Raw genomic sequence first — 19,943 nt, forward strand, 5'->3', positions numbered from 1 at the left:
AACCATTGTCTTTGCACTACCTTTGATGCACCAAATCTGAAAAACATCATATATTGCTGATAAAAGGAAGCCCGGTAAACCAGCAAACACATGAAAAACAAATGCTGCTAGGATTTCCTAATTCTATATCCACTTCAAGCAAAGATGGATTTCCTACAAAAAGATGCCAGTGTAAAGTGAATGTAAAATTGGAATTTTAATTTGTAATTTAGTTAAATTCAAAATGGAAAGATGTTTTCCCTAAAGTATCTTTCAAACTTTCAAATACAAGTTTAACCGCCCAAAGGTCACTTAATTTGGATCGAGAGTCAATCAATCAAAACAAAGAACTCGCAGCTTGATTCTAGTACATCAAGTAACCAATGTTAGTATAATATCTTTTTTTCAATGTTTCTATAATGCCATTTGAGATATTATTCTATTTTACATGAGTAGCTGAACAACTGACAGTGTGTTTCCCTATATATATATAGTGTGTGTGTGTTTGAAGAGAAAATTGAGCAATAGCAGAAATTTGCACAAACAGGGTCATTTGGGGCTGGTGTTTAACTTTTGTCTCCATTTTATAAAAACAATTGTAAATATAGATCCAACGACATGCCTTCTCCTTCAGCCGCAATACTCCTCGTATTTCAATTCTCACTCATCACTCCACCTTCTCTATCTCTCATTTGTTGCTATATATTTGTATCTTGTGTATCCAAATAACAAGCAATATTGCAAAAGCATTTGAAATCAAAAAAAAATTGCTTTGTGTATCAGTTTAATTTTTATGTTTCATGGATTCTAACTTGAATACAAAAGGACTTAATTAGAGGTAAGTTTTTATTATTTCAGTTTGTTTTCTTCATCATTGCTAATGTAAAGATATAATTCTGGGAAGTTGAATGCCATGAAAGGATAAAATCGCATGCATCAAATATTAGGGGAAAAAAAGAAACTAAAGCAAGATAGTTTTAGTCCCCGAATTATAATTTCCACATTATAATCCAGTATAACTTGTTCGCAAACCAATCCACCCTTAGGATTTTGGAATCAATTTCGAGCAAGGAATAACAAGGTGGCTACATTACATCTAATCAGAATATTTGCAGTTGCACAACCAAATGCTGCTGACTTACGACAGTATAATCACCGCCATGTCAATTTCGTTGCCAAAAGAATAGCGGAACAGTTATACTAGCAGCTACATCCTCAGTCTAGGTCAGTGCCATAATCCTATCTGCACTAATCTACAATGATTTCAAATACGTTTTGTTTGAGTTTCAATTCTGCATTTCTACAAGTGTCCTAGGCATAGTTTCTTCAGAAGATCCTACTTCGTTCCCAAGTCCTTGAAGGCTATTCCTCAACCTCTACATTCGAATATCAAGGACACAAACCACATTGTTTGCAAAACAAGCGGCAACCTTGTTGCCTTCCTTGTCCCAACACACTTCAAAAATACCGCCATCGCCATTGTAAGTTCTTACAATCTTGGCCTCCTTCACTGACCATATATTCAAGCATTTATCCAATGATCCACTTGCCAAGTACTCACCATTCGGACTAAATGCAACAGAGTAGACAGGATCCCTGGATTTAAAATGGAAGAGAAACCATTCAGTACAGAAAAAATGATTTAAAAAAAGTCTAACAAGACAACACAAAAAATTTTAAACATGCAAATGTAAAAAATTCATTTTCCCTCGTTCTCACTCCACTCCCACCCCCAGCAAAAAAGAAGAGGTATATAGGTGTTGATAGTTGGATTAAGCACAAGTAAACAAGCACCATAATGCTCTAGCCTATGATTTGACACTACCAATTTGTTCAAACAGTAATTGTTTCTGTTACGCTGTAATTTAATTAAGAGTGCCTTAATATTTCCCTGAGTGTCTTTCCAACTAGACATAATGAGTTCACATCCATACCTGTGGCCGTTCAAGCTGTGAAGAAGACGCCCTAGTTCAACATCCCATAGCTTCACAGTAGAGTCAAATGAAGCACTACACAAACAATAAAACGAAACCATAAGCTGAAAGAACTAAAAAGTGAAGTACAATAATATATAGAGAAGGGTCAAAAATACCCCTGAACTATTGAAAAAGGTCTAAAAATACCCTCCATCCACCTATTGGGCTAAAAACCCTCCATCCACCTTATGCCCTTTGACTGTTAGGTCAATGCTGAATTTAAAAAATATTTATTTAAATTTCACATGGCAACTTCTTATTGGTCGAAATTAAAACATCTAACCTATTAGAAAGACACACTAATATCTACCCGTTTTTCGAACTAACCCGCCCCAAACACTAATCTGACCCGAATAAAAAGTTCAAATAAAAAAAAGACGCCCCACTTCCATCTAACCATGGATTTACATGTGTTCACTTTCTTGATTAATCTCATGTAAAGCATTATCATCGAATAAAGGTTCATGAACAAATTAAACAAACAAGAAAAGCCTAGCATGAATGAGCCAATGATTTTCTTGATAATAATGTGGGGACGGAAAACTAGGGGTAGTCCAACAGTTTATGATATCTTCCAAGCAATCACTTTGAGATCTTTCTGTTATGTGAAAATGATTAAATTAAACTCATCTTGAATATACTGCAATTTGTGTCTATCATGTAAATAGAACTAGATGCCATAACAAGAAAAAGAAAACCATGTAGTAAATTTGCGTCTATATGTTCGCTGCAACTTCTATGGAGCTTTTGTTCCATAGAGTTTGATAGAAGTGGGCCCTCTCTTTTTTTGTTGAACTTTTTGTTCGGGTCAGGTTAGTGTTTGAAGCGCGTTAGTACGAAAAACTGGTATATGGGTGGGTCTTTCTAAAGAGTTAGATGTTTTAATTTTGTCCAATAAAAAGTTGCCATGTGAAATTTAAATAAATATTATTTTTAATTCAACATTAACCTAACGGTCAAAGGCATAAGTAAACCAAAAAGGTGGATGGAGGGGTATTTTTAGCCCAATAGGTGGATGAAGAGTATTTTTAAACCTTTTCCAATAGTTTAGGAGCATTTTTAACCCTTTTCCTTAGAATCTTTTCTGGAATCAGCACACACAAAGAAGCCATTTGCTGGACGGTTAAGGTGGAATTGTCTCTCTCTGGAATATTTTTACTAAAAAGTGTAACATGAATAAATCTTATCTAACCGAAGAGAAGGCTTACCTGCACCGAGGCCCTAAGGATTTGCCAAGGGATAGTTGTTTCAAGTTCAAGGGAGGGGTAACCGAGATTTAAAATTATTCCATACCGGTTAGGACTTTGGGCACCAAATCAAGCAAGGGACTTGTGTTCAAACTTCTGTTCAGTAGTTAGTCATGTTTAGTGTCCCACATCCGGAAAAAGATACCTATTATTATGTAATTACTGTATATAAATAGGGTTGTATAACACTTTAATCAATATAATATTTTTGTCCCGTGCATTCTCACATAGTATCAGAGCAATCGTGAGAGATTTATCGTTGTGCATAAATTCCAGTGACTCCGGGAAGAGAAATCAGTCAACCGGAAGTCTTTTCCGGCAAACACAGGTCTGTCGCAACTAAAAATCCACTATTGGTCATAGATCGGCCTCCGGCGACCAACCCATAAAAAATCTCAGTCAGAAAACCCTTGCTCCCAAGCACCACCGGAAAAAAAATTCTGGCGAAGTTCTGACGCCACACGTGGAGCACCTTCCATCCATTTTTTTGGCGACGACTCTTCAGGACAGCTTGTTCCCCTTGCAATTCCGAACCTACCCATCCAATTTAAATCAAATTCCAACCACTTTTATATTTTTCCGGTGTGAACAATAATTTTCAGAAAAAATCTGCTTTTTCCTGTGCAACATTATAATAGCATTCATATCTGAAGCCTTTAACTCACAATCCGTTGGATCCAATGCATTGAATCCAATCAAGATGGTTTCTTTACCAGATTATATTGAGTTCCTTTAGTACAAAGCTACAGTAAACAGACATTTTTAGGGATAGCTTCCGTTGTTCAAACAGATAGTAGTGTGACTTGTGTCTCCCAATCTTCAACTTCAGAGTCTTGGGTCATTGATTCAGGTGCATCTGATCATATTTCTGGTAACAAATCTCTTTTCACTAGTATTTCATATTCTCAATCGCTTCCATCAGTCACAATGGTCAATGGGTCTCAAACCATGGCAATTGCAATAGGTCAAGCAAGCCCACTTCCTTCCTTACCTTTAGATTCAGTTCTTTATGTTCTTGGTAGTCCTTTTAATCTCATAGTCGTTAGTCGCTTAGCCAAATCACTTAAATCTGCTGTTTTATTTCTTGATGACCTTGTTTTTATACAGGAATGCAGTATGGGACGAATCATTGGTATCGGACGTGAATCAGATGGACTTTATTACCTTATCCTTGCAAAATCACATGGACTCACATCTTGTCTTCCTTCAATAACTTGTCCCATTACCGAGTCACCAGATTTATTACATAAACGGTTGAGACATCTCAGTTTGTCAAAACTTCAGAAAATGGTACCTGGCTTATCTCACTTGTCCACTCTAGAGTGTGGGTCATGTCAGCTCGGTAAGCATACACGCTCCCATTTCCCTCGGCATCTTAATAATAGAACAGAGTCACCTTTTACTTTAGTCAATTCAGATGTTTGGGGTCCTAGTCGGGTCAGTTCTACCTTGGGATTCCGCTACTTTGTCAGTTTCATTGATGATTATCCAGGTGCACTTGGATATTTTTGATGAAAAATCGGTCTGAGTTGTTTTCTATTTTCCAAACCTTCCACGCTGAAATTCAAAATCAATTTGGGGTTTCTATCCGCACATTTCGTAGTGATAATGCCCTAAAGTATTTGTCTTCCCCATTTTAGCAGTTTATGAACTCTCACGGGATTATTCATCAAACATCTTGTCCGTACACATCTCAACAAAATGGGGTAGCTGAAAGAAAGAATAGACATCTTATTGAAATTGCTCGTACCCTACTCATACAATCTCATGCTCTGTTGCGTTTTTTGGGGGATGCAGTTCTTACATCTTGCTATCGTATTAATCATATGACATCTTCAGCTATCCAGAATCAAGCTCCATTCTCTGTCCTACTTCCCCACTTACCTTTGTTCTCTCTTCCACCCCGTGTCTTTGGAAGCACGTGTTTTGTTCATAACCTTACTCCAGGAAAAGATAAGTTAGCTCCTCGTGCTCTTAAGTGTGTATTTCTGGGTTACTCGAGAAAGCAAAAGGGGTATCGATGCTATACTCCTGACCTCCAGTGGTACCTTATGTTTGCTGATGTTACCTTCTTTGCAGGTTTTTTGAGAGCGAGAAGCGCAAAAAAGCGACAGGGGCTCACCTCGCTTCAAAAGCGAAGCGCACCCATCACTGAAGTGAAGCGCAATTCTTAAAAAACATAATGTAAATCTTGCAAAGACACAATATAAATAATCAAAAAGTTCAATTTATAAACTGAAATACACATAAAAATTAATAAATAAAGGCTAAAAATTATATATATATATATATATATATATATATATATAAAAGATTAACTTTACAAACTGAAATACACATAAAAATTAATAAATAAAGGCTAAAATACTAATCAAATAAACTAAAATATAATACATATACGATAATTAACTTTATAAAGTGAAATACATATACAAATTAATTAATAAAGGCTAAAATACTAAACAAGTAGAAAAAAATGAGGAAAAAAATTTCGCACATGCCCTAGCTGTGAGCAGGTGCCTGGACGGGAACAAGATGAATAAAGAAGAAAGAAAAAAAGAAGAAGAAGAAAAGAAAGAAGACAGAAGAAAAATTACTTGGAGCTTCTCTGTTGAAGTCTTGAACCCTAGCAGCAATTGATTTTGAGAGAAATGGTCTTTACTTAGGTTAGGGGTCTGTTTTGTATAATAAAAAAAGCAGTCCTAAATTTTTTTTTTAAAAGAAAACTGACCCAAACTTTTTTTTTTCTTAAAACTGACCTCCTCCACCACAAAAGCGAGCGTTTTGTCGCTTCGTGCTTCTTCTACTGAAGCGAGCACTTCGTGTGGTCGCCTCGCCTCAGGCATGGACAACAAGGCATCGCTTCGCGTCGCTTCGTCACTTTTTAAAACGTTGCTTCTTTGAAACCCAAACATACTTCACAGGTCCAGGTAATCACTTAGATATTTCTGAGGTGCTACCAGTTTCATTTTTTGGAGATTCAGTCACTATCTCTCATTCATCTTCCTCTACAACTCCAGCTCCACCACCTACTGCTCCAGTTGCAGCTCCACCACCTACTGCTCCAGTTGCAGCTCCACCACCTATAGCTCTAGTTCAACCTTCTGCAGCTCCACCACTCTTGACTTATCATCGTCGTCCACATCCAGCATCAAGCCCAGGTGATTCACGTCCTGCATCAGATTCTGCACCTACTGCGGACTTGTCTCCTCTTAGTCAACCAATTGCACTCCGCAAAGGTGTACGATCCACTCTTAATCCTAATCTTCATTATGTCGGTTTAAGTTATCATCACCTCATTATGCTTTTATATCATCTTTGTCCATTGTTTCTATCCCAAAGTCTACAGGTGAGGCACTATCTCATCCAGGATGGCGACAGGCTATGATTGAGGAGATGTCTGCTTTGCATGCGAGTGGCACTTGGGAGTTTGTTCCTCTTCCTTCAGGTAAGTCTACTATTAGTTGTCGTTGGGTTTATGCGGTCAAAGTCGGTCCGGATGACCAAGTGGATCGTCTTAAGGCTCGTCTTGTTGCAAAAGGATACACTCAGATTTTTGGGCTTGATTATAGTTACACTTTCTCTCCCGTGGCTAAAGTAGGCATCTATTCGTCTCTTCTTGTCCATGGTTGTTATACGTCATTGGCCTCTTTATCAGTTAGACATTAAGAATGCTTTCCTCCACGGTGATCTTGAGGAAGAAGTTTATATGGAGCAACCACCTGGTTTTGTTGCTCAGGGGGAGTCTAGTGGTCTTGTATGCCGATTGCGCAGGTCACTATATGGTTTGAAACAGTCCTCTCGAGCTTGGTTTGGTAAGTTCATCACAGTTATTCAGGAGTTCGGCATGACTCGTAGTGAAGCTGATCACTCTGTGTTTTATCGGCATTCCGCTCCTTATCTGTGTATTTATCTGGTGGTTTATGTTGATAATATTGTTATTACTGGCAATGATCATGATGGTATTACTAATCTGAAGCAGCATCTCTTTCAGCACTTCCACACTAAGGATCTGGGCAGATTGAAGTATTTTCTAGGTATTGAGGTCGCTCAGTCTAGCTCAAGTATTGTTATTTCACATCGGAAGTATGCCTTAAACATTCTTGAGGAGACTGGAATGATGGGTTGTAGACCTGTTGACACTCCTATGGATCCGAATACTAAGCTTCTGCCTGGACAGGGGGAGCCTCTTAGAGATCCTACGAGATATAGGAGGTTGGTTGGCAAATTGAATTACCTTACAGTAACTAGATCTGACATTTCTTTTCCGGTGAGTGTTGTAAGTCAGTTTATGGATTCTCCCTATGATAGTCACTAGGATGCAGTTGTTCGCATTCTTCGGTATATAAAGTCAGCTCCAGGCAAAGGGTTAATGTTCGAGGATCGAGGCCACGAACAGATTGTTGGGTACACAGATGCTGATTGGGCAGGATCACCTTCTGATAGACGTTCTACGTCTGGATATTTTGTTCTTGTAAGAGGTATTTTGGTCTCTTGGAAGAGCAAGAAACAGAATGTAGTTGCTCGATCTAGCGCCGAAGCCGAATATCGGGCCATGGCTATGGCAACGTGTGAGCTAGTTTGGATCAAGCAGTTGCTCAAGGAGTTGAAGTTCGGAGAAATCAGCAAGATGGAATTGGTGTGTGATAATCAGGTTGCTCTTCATATTGCGTCAAATCCGGTATTCCATGAGAGGACTAAACACATTGAGATCGACTGTCACTTTGTCAGAGAAAAGATACTCTCAGGAGATATTGTTACAAAGTTTGTAAAGTCGAATGATCAGCTAGCAGATATTTTCACTAAGTCTCTTACTGGTTCTCGTATTAGTTACATCTGTAACAAGCTCGGTACATATGATTTATATGCACCTGCTTGAGGGGGAGTGTTAAGTAGTTAGTCATGTTTAGTGTCCCACATCGGGAAGTAGATACCTATTATTATGTAATTACTGTATATAAATAGGGTTGTACAACACTTTAATCAATATAATATTTTTCTCCCGTGCATTCTCACAACTTCCTTACTCGTCTAAAGGATTAAAACATGAATACATCTGACAAAATGTGCCTAGAAAATGTAACAAGCAGGCAACTAAATCCCCACCCCATATATAGCTATATTGTAACAAGTGAGATTGATGGAACTTGAAGCCTAAAGTGCAAAATAGAGCGGGGGCTGGAATAGCTTCTGATTACATCCCACTCCACAGATCACCTAAGGATAAAGGGTAAAACTGTTTCTCCTTCTGCTTCATTTCATATCATGGTTTTTTATTGAAAATGGAGTTCAAGAAACAGACTTTGATACATGAGCTAAGTGTATGTAACATACAAAGAGTACTCTTAGAATATAGTGGTTTTCAACATTCAGTATCATTCCTATAAGTGCATGCACAATCAAGGTAAAATGGGAATGCTAAGATTAAAGAGCTCCCAAATATGTAAAGGTGCCCGATATTTTCGGAAGGACCAAAGAGGAAATAGTGTCATATAAAATGGAACAGAGAGTATTTCCTAATAAATCAGTGAAAACAGTGTCTGACAGAATATAGAACCTTTATCACTTACCTATGAACAGTGGTCCAATATTAATCTGAAATCTAATCGAGTGAGAATCATGTGCTACGACCACATCTGACAGACAACTATAGTAGAAAGAATAATGTAATTTAAGAACATGTCCAGTAGCAATAGATAGAATAATTACCTTGCCAGCAACAACTGTTTATTCGGATTGCTTGTACCAGGGCCAGTTGGACTCCATCTGATGGTATATATCTCCTAAAAGTTAATAGTCAATAGCTGATATGTCTGATTTGATTAAATTTAAAAAAATAAAAAAAAGAGCAGACTTTTAGATGAAATCATTATGTTATATGTGATACTTTGCCATGTTCTCTGAAATCATGCAGGCAGCCATCCTGTTTCGTGCTCCATATCTGCACAGAAAAAAAGGATTATAGACCAAATTCATTTTATACAACACGATAAACACAATATCTTAGAAACAACATATTCGAAGTCCTAGCTCAAACAACATGAAGCTATAAATCAACTTTCTCTAATAGTTCTGTAATTATTTGAACTTCCTTGGCGTTACTGATTCAAGGTTTAGGAATCTAGGTAATGCAGATATTTTCACATTAAGGAGGTCAAATATGAAACTAAGAGCTCACAGCGTATCAACAGTAAATTCTGTATCTGCCAGACCTATTTAAGCTGATTTTGCTTGTGGAGAAACACTTGCAAATTCCACGACAAAAACATAAATAAGAGATTTTTTGATGAGTGAAAATAAAATGACAATCAATTACCAGAGGAAAAATACAAAAAGATGCATTAATATAATACGCAAATTAGAACCTAAATGAATAAGGATAATCAGCAAAGTCTAGATAACCAGAAGACCGTAAAATATAATAATATTCTGAATCATGTGGAGAAAAGGGAATTTAGCTGCTGTTTCTTTTTTCTTTTTTTTTTTGGATATAATTTACCTGCTATTAGTTTAAAAGGACAAAATAAGTTAGGAATTACCTTAGCTGTGTTATCATCAGAACATGAAGCCAGCAAAAAACCTGAGGGGTCCCACTTGATAGCATTGACTTCACTCTGCAATGGCGAAGTCAACAACCATTTAAGAATATTGACACAGAATACATCAATGTTCCGATTAAACATCACACACTAAGCTTCAGTATTCAACTTACTTAAGTTTGCACAAACAGTTCAAACAGAAAAGAGAACAAAACATATAGAACTAGAATTGTTATAATAGAACCCAGAGAAGTTAACATTGATCAAAATGCAATGAGAATGATTCTTCTTTTATTTGATCAAACCAATTGTTTTGTGACCAGGGGAAGGACAAGAGAATTATTCAGCACATCATTTTGTTAAGCTGTAATAATCAGTGCATATACATCAAAGAGATAAAGAGAAAAAGTACACTAATCCAATTCAATCTTCTTGACAAGTTCCACCTTTTCAATAGCAACAAAATATTACGTAAGATTTTCCCACAAAAAGCAACTGGATCACACCTGATGTCCTGAGAAAGTTTTGACTGGTCGATTCTCTCCAATTTTACAGACGTGGATCACGTTATCAGTGGAGCAGGTTGCAAAAGAACTATTGTTTCGCCAATCAACATCAAGCGTGGGACCTGAATGGATTTATATAACAGTGAGAAAGCACACAAAAGAAACTCTATCCTTGCCAAGATATGGGGTAAAATATAAAAGCACAACTAAGACAGAACAAGTACAACAAAACACCTGAATGAAATTCAAATTGCTGTTTCCATTCGCCAGACATCACATCCCAAACAATGGCAGTTGTATCAACACTACCGCTAAGGAGATAATCACCTTTCTTGTTCCACTTCAAGGAGAAGATTGGCCCTCTATGTTTGTTTAGAGTACTAACCAATTCCCCTGGATGAAAAGTCAGTTTATAGGATGGAAATCAGTAAGAGAAAACCAGACATGACACTATAAGATGATAAAGGCGCCACGAACAGTAAAGCCACAGAAACCTAAACACAAGTAACATCATTGAGTAAATAGTCCAGTTTGATAACACGTGGATAACACGAGTAGTTAAACAACTGCAAGGCTGAATAATTTGCTAATTAGTGAAAAGGCTAAAGCCATGAGATTCTGTAGAAAACAATGGAAAGGATTGTACATTCTTCAATCGTTTCAACGGGGTAAAGTACAAATGTCAGGAATGGATCACATATCAAGTTTGAGCATCAACCACTTGTCTTAGAAGTTTTCGAATTTACAGATGCTTATTTCAACAGACATGCAAATTCTTGTTGTGGTGTAAAGTAAGTTAAAAATACCATTCAGTGACAGATGAGCTTACTCAAGATTGAGAACTAACATCTCAAAGAGTACACCATAGTGGCTGCCATAGGTCAGAGGCAACCATACCTGGAACTTATTTTACAATTATCCCTTCAAGTTCTCTTTAAAAGCTTGAGAGAAGGTTATTGGAACAAAGAAGTCAATAATGAACCAAGAGTACCCTAACAGATTTATGGACTTTGAAAACCTTAACCCATTGTCCTCCCAAAGAAGAATCTTTCCCAGCCTTCCTCATAGCTACATATGAAGACCGGTAAGACTTCCCTCTACAAAAGGAAGCTAAAGAAAGAAAACTGAAAATATTAATTAAATGCATTTGAGTACAGTTATCTTATGGGTCTACTGATCCTCTATAGCAAAAAGCTAATCATTTCCCAACAAGGGCATGGGTTGCTTCTTGGTGCCTTTTAGTTTCCATTAGTTAACCAGAACATGAATAGTGTTGCCGTATTATGAAATAATCCAAAGATCAAACTTAAGCAAACACATTCCCATAACCATCTTTTCAATGGACAATTGATACATTCAATCTTCACATCCAGTTTTCCTTCCATGCCCCTTACCAGCTCGGTTCCAGATTCTGGCTTGGCCATCATAAGAACCTGTTGCAAGCAGGGTACCCTCGCCCTACACAAGAAGAAGTCAAAAATACAAGATCATATAATAACAAGTAAATCAAGTTGGTAACCCATAAGCAATGAGTCTAATTTCAGAAAGTCCACCAGAAAAGTATAGAAGACAATGAGAGTCAGCTTAAAACAAGCAACAGAAAACTCACATTCCAATCAAGTGTTGTGACATCCTTGCTTTTCTCATTTGCTTGACTTTTGAAATGCTTCAAAACCACAACATTTGGATGCGCGCTTGGGATTGTAGAATTACATGGACCATCTCCAATGGTCCAAATTCTAGCAGTAGAGTCTCCAGACCTAAATTTGATATTACACAAGCTTAGCTATAAGTGGTTCCTTAGAAGAGTCCAAAACTACTCTCAACATTTTTACTAAAGAAATACCACTTCATAGAATTTGACCTTTTAGAGCATATCAGAAAGTAGGGGCTTCGGGCAACAGATGCACCCAACTTTTAAAAACAAACCGGTAATCAAAAGCCTAGGTGTCATTATAATAAACCTATTTAACCACATGCTATTATCACCAGATCACTGATCAATATTCCAGTAATAAGAGTAGACACTGAACCTGACAAAGCGAATTACTCTAGTTGATAAAGACATATCATTGACAAGATTTTCCAATTCGTTGGAGAGAACTAATTTGGAATATGATTCTAGTAAAGCCTTCCCGAGAGAAAGTCACATGACCAAATATATGCTAATTGAGGAGCCAAACTGGAAAAATGGTTTGTCTTTGCAAATATTTAACAAGCTTAGTAGAGCACAGTCCACTAATCTGTGTAGAAAATGGTAAATTTCATCTTTGCATGAACTACTTGGTAATTATATTATCAAAAATAAGACTTTGTGACCCAACAAGACTGGTAGAAGTCTTTATCCTTTCACATATTAGAGAATCCATAAATTCTCGGTCAAGTATCTCCACACTTCAGCAGAATAGTTCTTGTTAATTTTTTTTTTTTGCGTTCATCTTCCTTTTTCTGGGGTGTGGTGTCTTCTTTTCCGTACATATTCCTTGAAGGTTAATCTGCTTTCATAGAATGAGAATCTCCTTTTGTCTATCACATTTCCATAAGAAAAGAAAATGGAGTATACGGGAACATCTAGTGCATAAATGTTACTATGTCTAAAGCATTCCGAAGAGGACATCAGAGATTGCGCAGAGGATTTTTAAGATGAACTAAATATTAAAGAACAAATTGATGTTGCAAGAGAACAAGAAGCAGAAATTTGTAAATAAAACTATCATGATTATTTTGAAGTACAGTGCTTATGATGATTACTTCCAAAGTCGTAAATCACAATAGAAATCCTTCTCAAAAAAAAAATCACAAAAGAATTAAAAACAGCAGTATGAAAAATGAACATGACTTGATTCATAACAAGAGCACCAAAAGAAAGATATGGTACTATTCATTTCAAAAAAGAAAGAAATGGTACTAATGCTTACCCAGATGCAAGAAGTGACCCTTCTGGACTCCAAGCACAAACAAAAACCTGGCATGAGCTTAGAAACAAGAGAAAATTGTTATGTTAATATATGAATTATGAAGACAGCCTCTCTACCTCGGCAGGTAGGAGGGTAAGGTCTGCGTACACACCACCCTCCCCAGACCCCACTTGTGGGATTACACTGGGTATGTTGTTGTTGTTGAAGACAGAAAAACAGAAATATATATACAGGATCACCAATTGAGAAATCATGGGGGACTAGAAGAACTTTATAGACGTGCAGCCAAACCTCAGAGGTATGCCCTTCCAAAACCACTACGTCACAACTTGGAATTTCACATGGTAAGGAGGTTGAGCTTGTGCAGATCTCCATAGGCTCCAAATCTATTTTGCAATTCAACAAGAAAAAACTTCAGAGTGGCAAAGACTATCAAAGAGAAGAGCAAAGTATCAGATGTAGAAATCTATCAATATATCCTGCATCTATAATGCTCGTAAGAATAGCAAGTTAGCTGAAATGCGAATGTATTACCTCCAGCTTTTCCATTTTCTTCACATCTGGTAGTCTCTTTTTCTCCACTCCGTTTCAAATCCATAAGATCCTTGCGTGGTTTTTCTTTTTCTTTGCGCTTTTCTTTCTCCTTATTCTTTTCAATCCTTTCTCTATCCCGTTCTCGCTCTTTTTCCCTCTGTTGTTTTTCCCTCTCTCTTTCTTTTATAGGTTCTTGTTCATGGTCCCTCACATGGTCAGCATTCACCTTGTCCTTCCCCCTAGGTTTATCTTTCTGAAGCTTTTCCTTTTTCTCTTTTATTATTTTTTGCAGCTCGTACACATCCTTTGTAATGAGATCCAAAGGTTGTAGAAACTGGAAGTCTTCGTCCATGTCGGAATCATCCTGCATCCCATAGTTATAATTGGCTAGTTCAGAGTTCTCAAAAGAGCTCAACTACAGACCCAAAATCAGAATATCAAATTTTTTGCATTACATTGCTCAAATTTGCTTCCAGTTCAAGATACTGAATACCCTTTTGCACAAAGGTAACAAGAGCACCTGGAGGGACCAGATTTGCATCTATTGTGCTCTTATTCATCCCCCCCTCGTATCCTAAAGCAAAGGCTGAGTGTGAGAATCCTGAAAAAGATATCAGTAAACCAGTGACTGATTAGATTGCTTTTCTAGGATTCGATCTTGGACTAGTCCATCAGGATGAAGGTCAAGGCATAAGCCTATTAGCTAAGCAAATTCAATGAAGCAACAACTGGTACCACAAAGAACAGCTATAAACTGGAGAGTCTTGATCAACTTGGAAGATCATTTAAAGTAAGTGCAATTACTGAAATTTCATCTGTTCAATCAAGTAAGGGAAGCTGAATGGATTTTGTAACTGTCTCAATCTTATTATTATCCATTTTCTTTTTTGTCTGAATACTCAGGAGCTAAGACCGTTCCAATGCCCCCATCAGCCATGCATAAACTAAACCAATAATTGAAATAAGTATGACAATGAATGCTTCAACCTCCCCCTCCCCCCACCTTTTATAGATAAGAAAGCTCGTGAGACTGAAAGATAATTGTTTGTCATCCAGAAAAAAAGAAAGCAATATGCGCTTCAACTAAATTGAAATAGAAAGCACATGAAATGAACACCTGACAGTCCTATCACCTTAATGACTTCACCATAGCAAGATATGCCCATCCTAGATTACAGAAGTAGTGAAGTAAGGACATGTAAACTCAATGAAATTAAATCAGAAGCATTTGAGGAAGACGCTCATTTTTTATAGTGCATCCTCCATTTGCGCTCTTTTAGTAGTTCTGGTGGAAATAACAGCTCCTCACAAACAGTCCAAAAAAGGAGGAGAGATCCAACAAAGTGAAGGCATATCAGATATCACCAGATCAATTGCCAGAGTAGTATTTCATATGCAAGTTATTTGCCTCTAAATAGAACATGACGAATTGCAGAGGGTACTGTAATATGTTGGTGCTGAAGCTCAAAGCTAGATAGTACCTCTAAATAGAATATCACAACTAGCAGAGGGTGCTGTAGAGTGTAGTCTGTTAATGCTGAAGTCAAAGCTAGAGAGGCCTCATATGTGCTTAAAGAAATACTGATAGATCAAACGAAAAGATCTCATCTTGGTTTGCTCTTTAAAATAATCCATCCTCAAGTACTTAACAGGATGCAATGCCACTTGTGTGGTTATGCAGGAATCGGCATTTCATGAATTAAAACTGTCACCGGAAATTTATGCAATGCCACTTGTGTGGTTATGCAGGAATCGGTATTTCATGAATTAACTTTTTTTTATAAGTGTCGCTGGAAATATAACGTCTAGATAGGTCAGACATATCCTTCCTAGATGTATTGGTGCCAGGGGAAATTCTGATCCATTTCAACCCCCAAGAAATTCAAAGATAAGCTGGAAAGGTAGAACTCATTACCAAAACTTCAGCCTCAGTTCACTGCACCAGTTTATAGCTAATATCAACCACAATTGTGAATGCCCAACATAGCCACTTTTAGCCTCTAACTTTAGCCACTTCATCTACCTTCCTCCCATACATATGCAACTTGACAAATACTGTTTCAAATTTATACAGCCACATATAGTTTTGGTCCAAAAAAATAAGATGTTAAAATGACAAAACGGACAAAAGCATGTGACTTGCACTTGCGTGATGTGGAAATGGAAACAAAAACAGGTTTTCTGCACTTTCTCAAACCCCATCTAACCCCGACACACACACACACACACACACACATATATATATGAGAGAGAGAGAGAGAGAAAGATCCTTCCTTGCCAAAAGCTTCTTTCTGGCAAAATAGTGAAATTACCGGTCCCCATTTTCAAACTATTTCCAATTGTGAATAGAGGATAAAGCTTCCAAGGATGTAGAATACTAAGTGCATAACATCCATCTTTCATGCCCAGCCGAACCCTTTTCTAGTGCAAATATCCACCAAGGTCACAGCCCCTCAAGATCTCGAAGCTTCCTGCATAAAGCTTCTTCTCTTCCTATCAACCCCCCACCCCCCACCCACCCCAGCCCCAACCCAAAATAACTGTGCATCCATTAGTCCCAGTTTACTGGACTTACCACTCAGTTATTGCCCAAGAAATGAGTGAGATTAACCAATATAGATGTTCAGAAGGAATGAAATTCTTCTCAAACATATGTATGAACTAAGTAGCCCATATGGAAGAACAGCTACAGTTAGTAAGCTGGAGTTTGGCAACGACAAAGCAAATGACTCATTTTGCATTTTGGAATTTTCCTTGAATGAAGGTACTTTTAAGGCAATTGGCATTTGTAAGTTTCATAACTATTTCTGTCAACCTGTATCTAGTTAATTTATTTGAAGGTTTAGTTCATACTTCTTTTGTGATTTTGGGTGGGCACAACACTTGAAGGTACCTGTTTCTCATCACTGTTAAGAAATGAGAAAACAGTTACCTTCTCTGGGTTTTTCGCACTTTAGTTGTATTCCTTTTAATGTGTATGGTTATATACTGCTGTTGATTGTTGGTTGGGCAGTGAGGAGTCAGGAAGAAGTCTAGCTGAAGGAGATAGAAAGTACGGTGGTCGGTGAGGATTGCGTTTCTCTTAAAATTTGGATAAGAGATGACAAACACATGCCACATGCTTTTTTTCTATCAGTAGCACAGCAACCGGACATGCCACATGCTTTTTTCTCAATGTTTAAACGTAACAACTACTTCTGAGACAAAAGTGTTTGGGGATCGAGAGGCATGAGACTAATCTCTCTCAAGTTGTATTGAGGGACAACGGCAGAATAGGCAACAAATGTTCCAGACTGAATATGTCTTCTTTTCTCCTAAATGGTATAGTAAGCATGGCTACACTTAAAGCCCTAGGAATTGTTGCATTTTATTCTTTCCGCTTTTACTATCACAAGAAGAATTCAAGTGTGCTAGCTCCCAACGGGCCCAACCTCTCTCCTCCTAGAGGAATTCTCAAATTTTAATAGCCCAAATATAATACTCTATCCGTCCTATGTTGTTTGACACTATTTTCTTTTTAGAACGTCCCAGATTACTTGACAGTATTGTATTTCTATAAAACTTTCACAAATTTCAAAATTCAAATTCACTAAACTATTCAACCAAAATAATTTTTCAGCTATTATTTTAATATTTTCTTCTACTATCACTATAATATATACGCCAAATTAGCATCTTAACCTCTGTCTCTAGTCAAACAACCATCACATATAATGGAACGGAGAGTAGTATTCTTTAATAATCAACAATTTGATTTTCTTATTTAAATAACGAGACTAGCCAATAACTCTTTTTACCAGCCGTAATGCAAATTGTCCGAGTGGTCCTAGCCACTACTAGATGAAGTCAATTTTATTCTCGACAATAATTATGCCCTAGGAATAGTTACAAAATTAAAATCGTCCATGTAAGAAAGTGAAGATAATATAAGAAAAAATCGAGATCTAATTAAAACAAGAAGTTAACAACAGAAACGCAAAATCAAATTCTCCAAATAAAACTCTAATAAACATGTCAAGAGCTATGAATAATATAAATTGAGATTAACAATAGTTAATTGAACCCTAAAATGAAGTACCTGATTCATGGAGGTATCGGAAAACGAGGTAGTTTAACTCCGCGGAGGTTATAGAGATCATTGTTGTGATTCGCCGTCGGCGTAAACAGACATATAGGCTACTCTGGGAGAGTGTAGAGAGAAAAAAATGGGAAGAGGGAAATGGGAATAGAATGACGTTAGAATTATAAATGTTTCGTTCCAAAAGGCATTTTGAATCAGGTGTCTAAAATACGCTCCATATATAATAGTAGTAGCCTACTTGGTAAATGAGGTTATTTTGGGAAATATTTTTTTTAAGTGTTTTTTTCAATAAAAATTTGGTGAAAAGCACTTTGTGTTTTACTAATTAATTTAAAAAGTAATTTTAAGCAGCAATTAGTATTTGGTCAAACTTTTAAAAAGTGCTTCTAAGAGCTCGTTTGGCCAAACTGCCAAAATCTGCTTATTTTGAAAAGTATTTTTTTTCAGAAGTACTTTTTTTAAAAGTACTTTTGAAAAAAAACTATTTGTGTTTGGCCAATTCATTTAAGAAGTACTTTTTACAATATTTGGTAAATAAATTGTGTTTGGCCAATTTTCTAAAAAGTGCTTTTGAGTGTCAAATTACTAAAAAGGATAGTACCAAGGTCTTATAATTTTTTAAATAGAAAAATAAACTTAAATATTTATCGTAACAAACTTTTATTATTGTTTTATTTTATTTGATTAAAATATAAAGCATAAAGTAAACAAACATATTAAAGAATTAAATCAATTTTATATATAGTATAATTATACCAAAGCATATGATATTATCTAGTATAATTACGTATTGTTATATGATGATTTGAATACTTAAAATAACATCATTCAGTATAAATTAGAAGTCTATCCATGAATTACAATATATTGATAATCCATCATAAAATAATAAGTAAAGTCACTCACACATGATAATATTTTTGTGATGACCCGAAAGGTCATCTCTTGTTTTAGAAGTCAAATCTACGTCCTGAGGCCTTGTAAACCTCCTTTTATCTCTCCTCGAATTGCGTGTGCAATCCGGCGTACATCCGGAAAGCCCTTATGTGGAAATTTGAGAAAAATTCTAAGTTTTACCTTTAAAATAGAATTAAGTTGACTTCAGTCAACAATTGGGTAAACGGACCCGGTCCCATATTCCGACAGTCACGTAGGATCCGTAGTAAAATATGGGACTTGGGGGTATGCCCGGAATATAATTCCGAGATCCCTAGTCCGAGAAAAGAATTTTTAAAGAAAATTATTTGCTGAAAAATATAAAGACTTTAGGAAATGAAATGATGTGTGTTTTTTATGGTATCAGACCCGTATTTTAGTTCCGGATCCCGGTACAGGTTTAAAATAATATTTAAGTCGAATCTGTGAAATTTGGTAAGAATCGGAGTTGATTTGATATAAATCGGACCTTAGGTTGAGAAAATGAAAATTGTGAACTATCTTATTAATTTCATGAATTTGAGGTTAAATTCGTAGTTGTTGATGTTATTTAGATGATTTGATCGCACGAGCAAGTCCGTATGATGTTTTTAAACTTGCATGCATGTTTGGTTTGGAGCCCCGAGGGCTCGGGTGAGTTTTGGATAGGCCGTTGAGTGAGTTTGGACTTAGAGAAAATTGTTGTTGCAGCTGGTATGTGTTGCAGGCTCTGATCTCGCAGTTGCGAGGTCAGACTTCGCAATTGCGAGCCCAACAGGCTTGGCAGTTGCGAGGGCTTGATCGCATTTGCGAAGAAAGCCCATGCTTGCTTTGTTCGCATTTGTGAACTTTCCTTCGCAATTGCGAAGCCATCATGGAGGGGCAGTCATCGCAATTGCGAAAGGAGCAGACATGCAACAGGTTCGCAATTGCGAAGCCTGTCTCACATTTGCGAGCTTCACAATTGCGAAGCTCCTGTCGCAATTGCGACATCTGCACCTGAACAAAACATCATTTGGACGGGATTTCAACTCCATTCTTCAAAATTTCGAACCCTAAGCATCCCTAGGCGATTTTTCAAAGATTCAAACTTCTTCAAATCAAAAGTAAGTGATTTCTAACTCATCTTATTCAATGTAATTCATCTTTTTACATAATTTCATTTCAAAATCTAGGGTTTTTTCATGGGAAGTTGGGTGTTTTTGGGTAGAAGTTAGGATTTTCGAATTTTGGGGATGTGGACCTCAA

The 19,943-nt window shown here is 36.9% G+C and overlaps 1 protein-coding gene across 2 annotated transcripts; it reads right to left on the bottom strand.

Annotated features, from left to right (window-relative positions):
- Window positions 1-954: 954 nt before the first annotated feature.
- LOC104211096 (WD40 repeat-containing protein HOS15-like) lies at window positions 955-17,952 on the bottom strand. 2 transcript variants are annotated; one of them, XM_009760094.2, is made up of 14 exons: window positions 17,778-17,952; window positions 14,155-14,300; window positions 13,700-14,063; window positions 13,457-13,551; window positions 13,166-13,212; window positions 11,857-12,007; window positions 11,642-11,705; window positions 10,482-10,640; window positions 10,248-10,369; window positions 9,742-9,816; window positions 9,090-9,143; window positions 8,912-8,985; window positions 1,914-1,988; window positions 955-1,575 (listed from the first exon to the last, which is right to left on the bottom strand). In XM_009760094.2, the coding sequence occupies exons 1-14, from the start codon at window positions 17,836-17,838 to the stop codon at window positions 1,356-1,358; spliced, it is 1,707 nt and encodes a 568-aa protein (XP_009758396.1). In that variant the 5' UTR covers window positions 17,839-17,952; the 3' UTR covers window positions 955-1,355. The 2 variants fall into 2 exon arrangements, with proteins under 2 accessions (XP_009758396.1, XP_070016278.1); XM_070160177.1 differs by lacking the exon at window positions 17,778-17,952 and adding an exon at window positions 15,181-16,174.
- Between the last annotated feature and the right edge of the window lie 1,991 nt (window positions 17,953-19,943).

Source organism: Nicotiana sylvestris, chromosome 10 (genome assembly GCF_000393655.2).
Source record: "Nicotiana sylvestris chromosome 10, ASM39365v2, whole genome shotgun sequence".
In the NCBI taxonomy this organism is placed as follows: domain Eukaryota; kingdom Viridiplantae; phylum Streptophyta; class Magnoliopsida; order Solanales; family Solanaceae; genus Nicotiana; species Nicotiana sylvestris.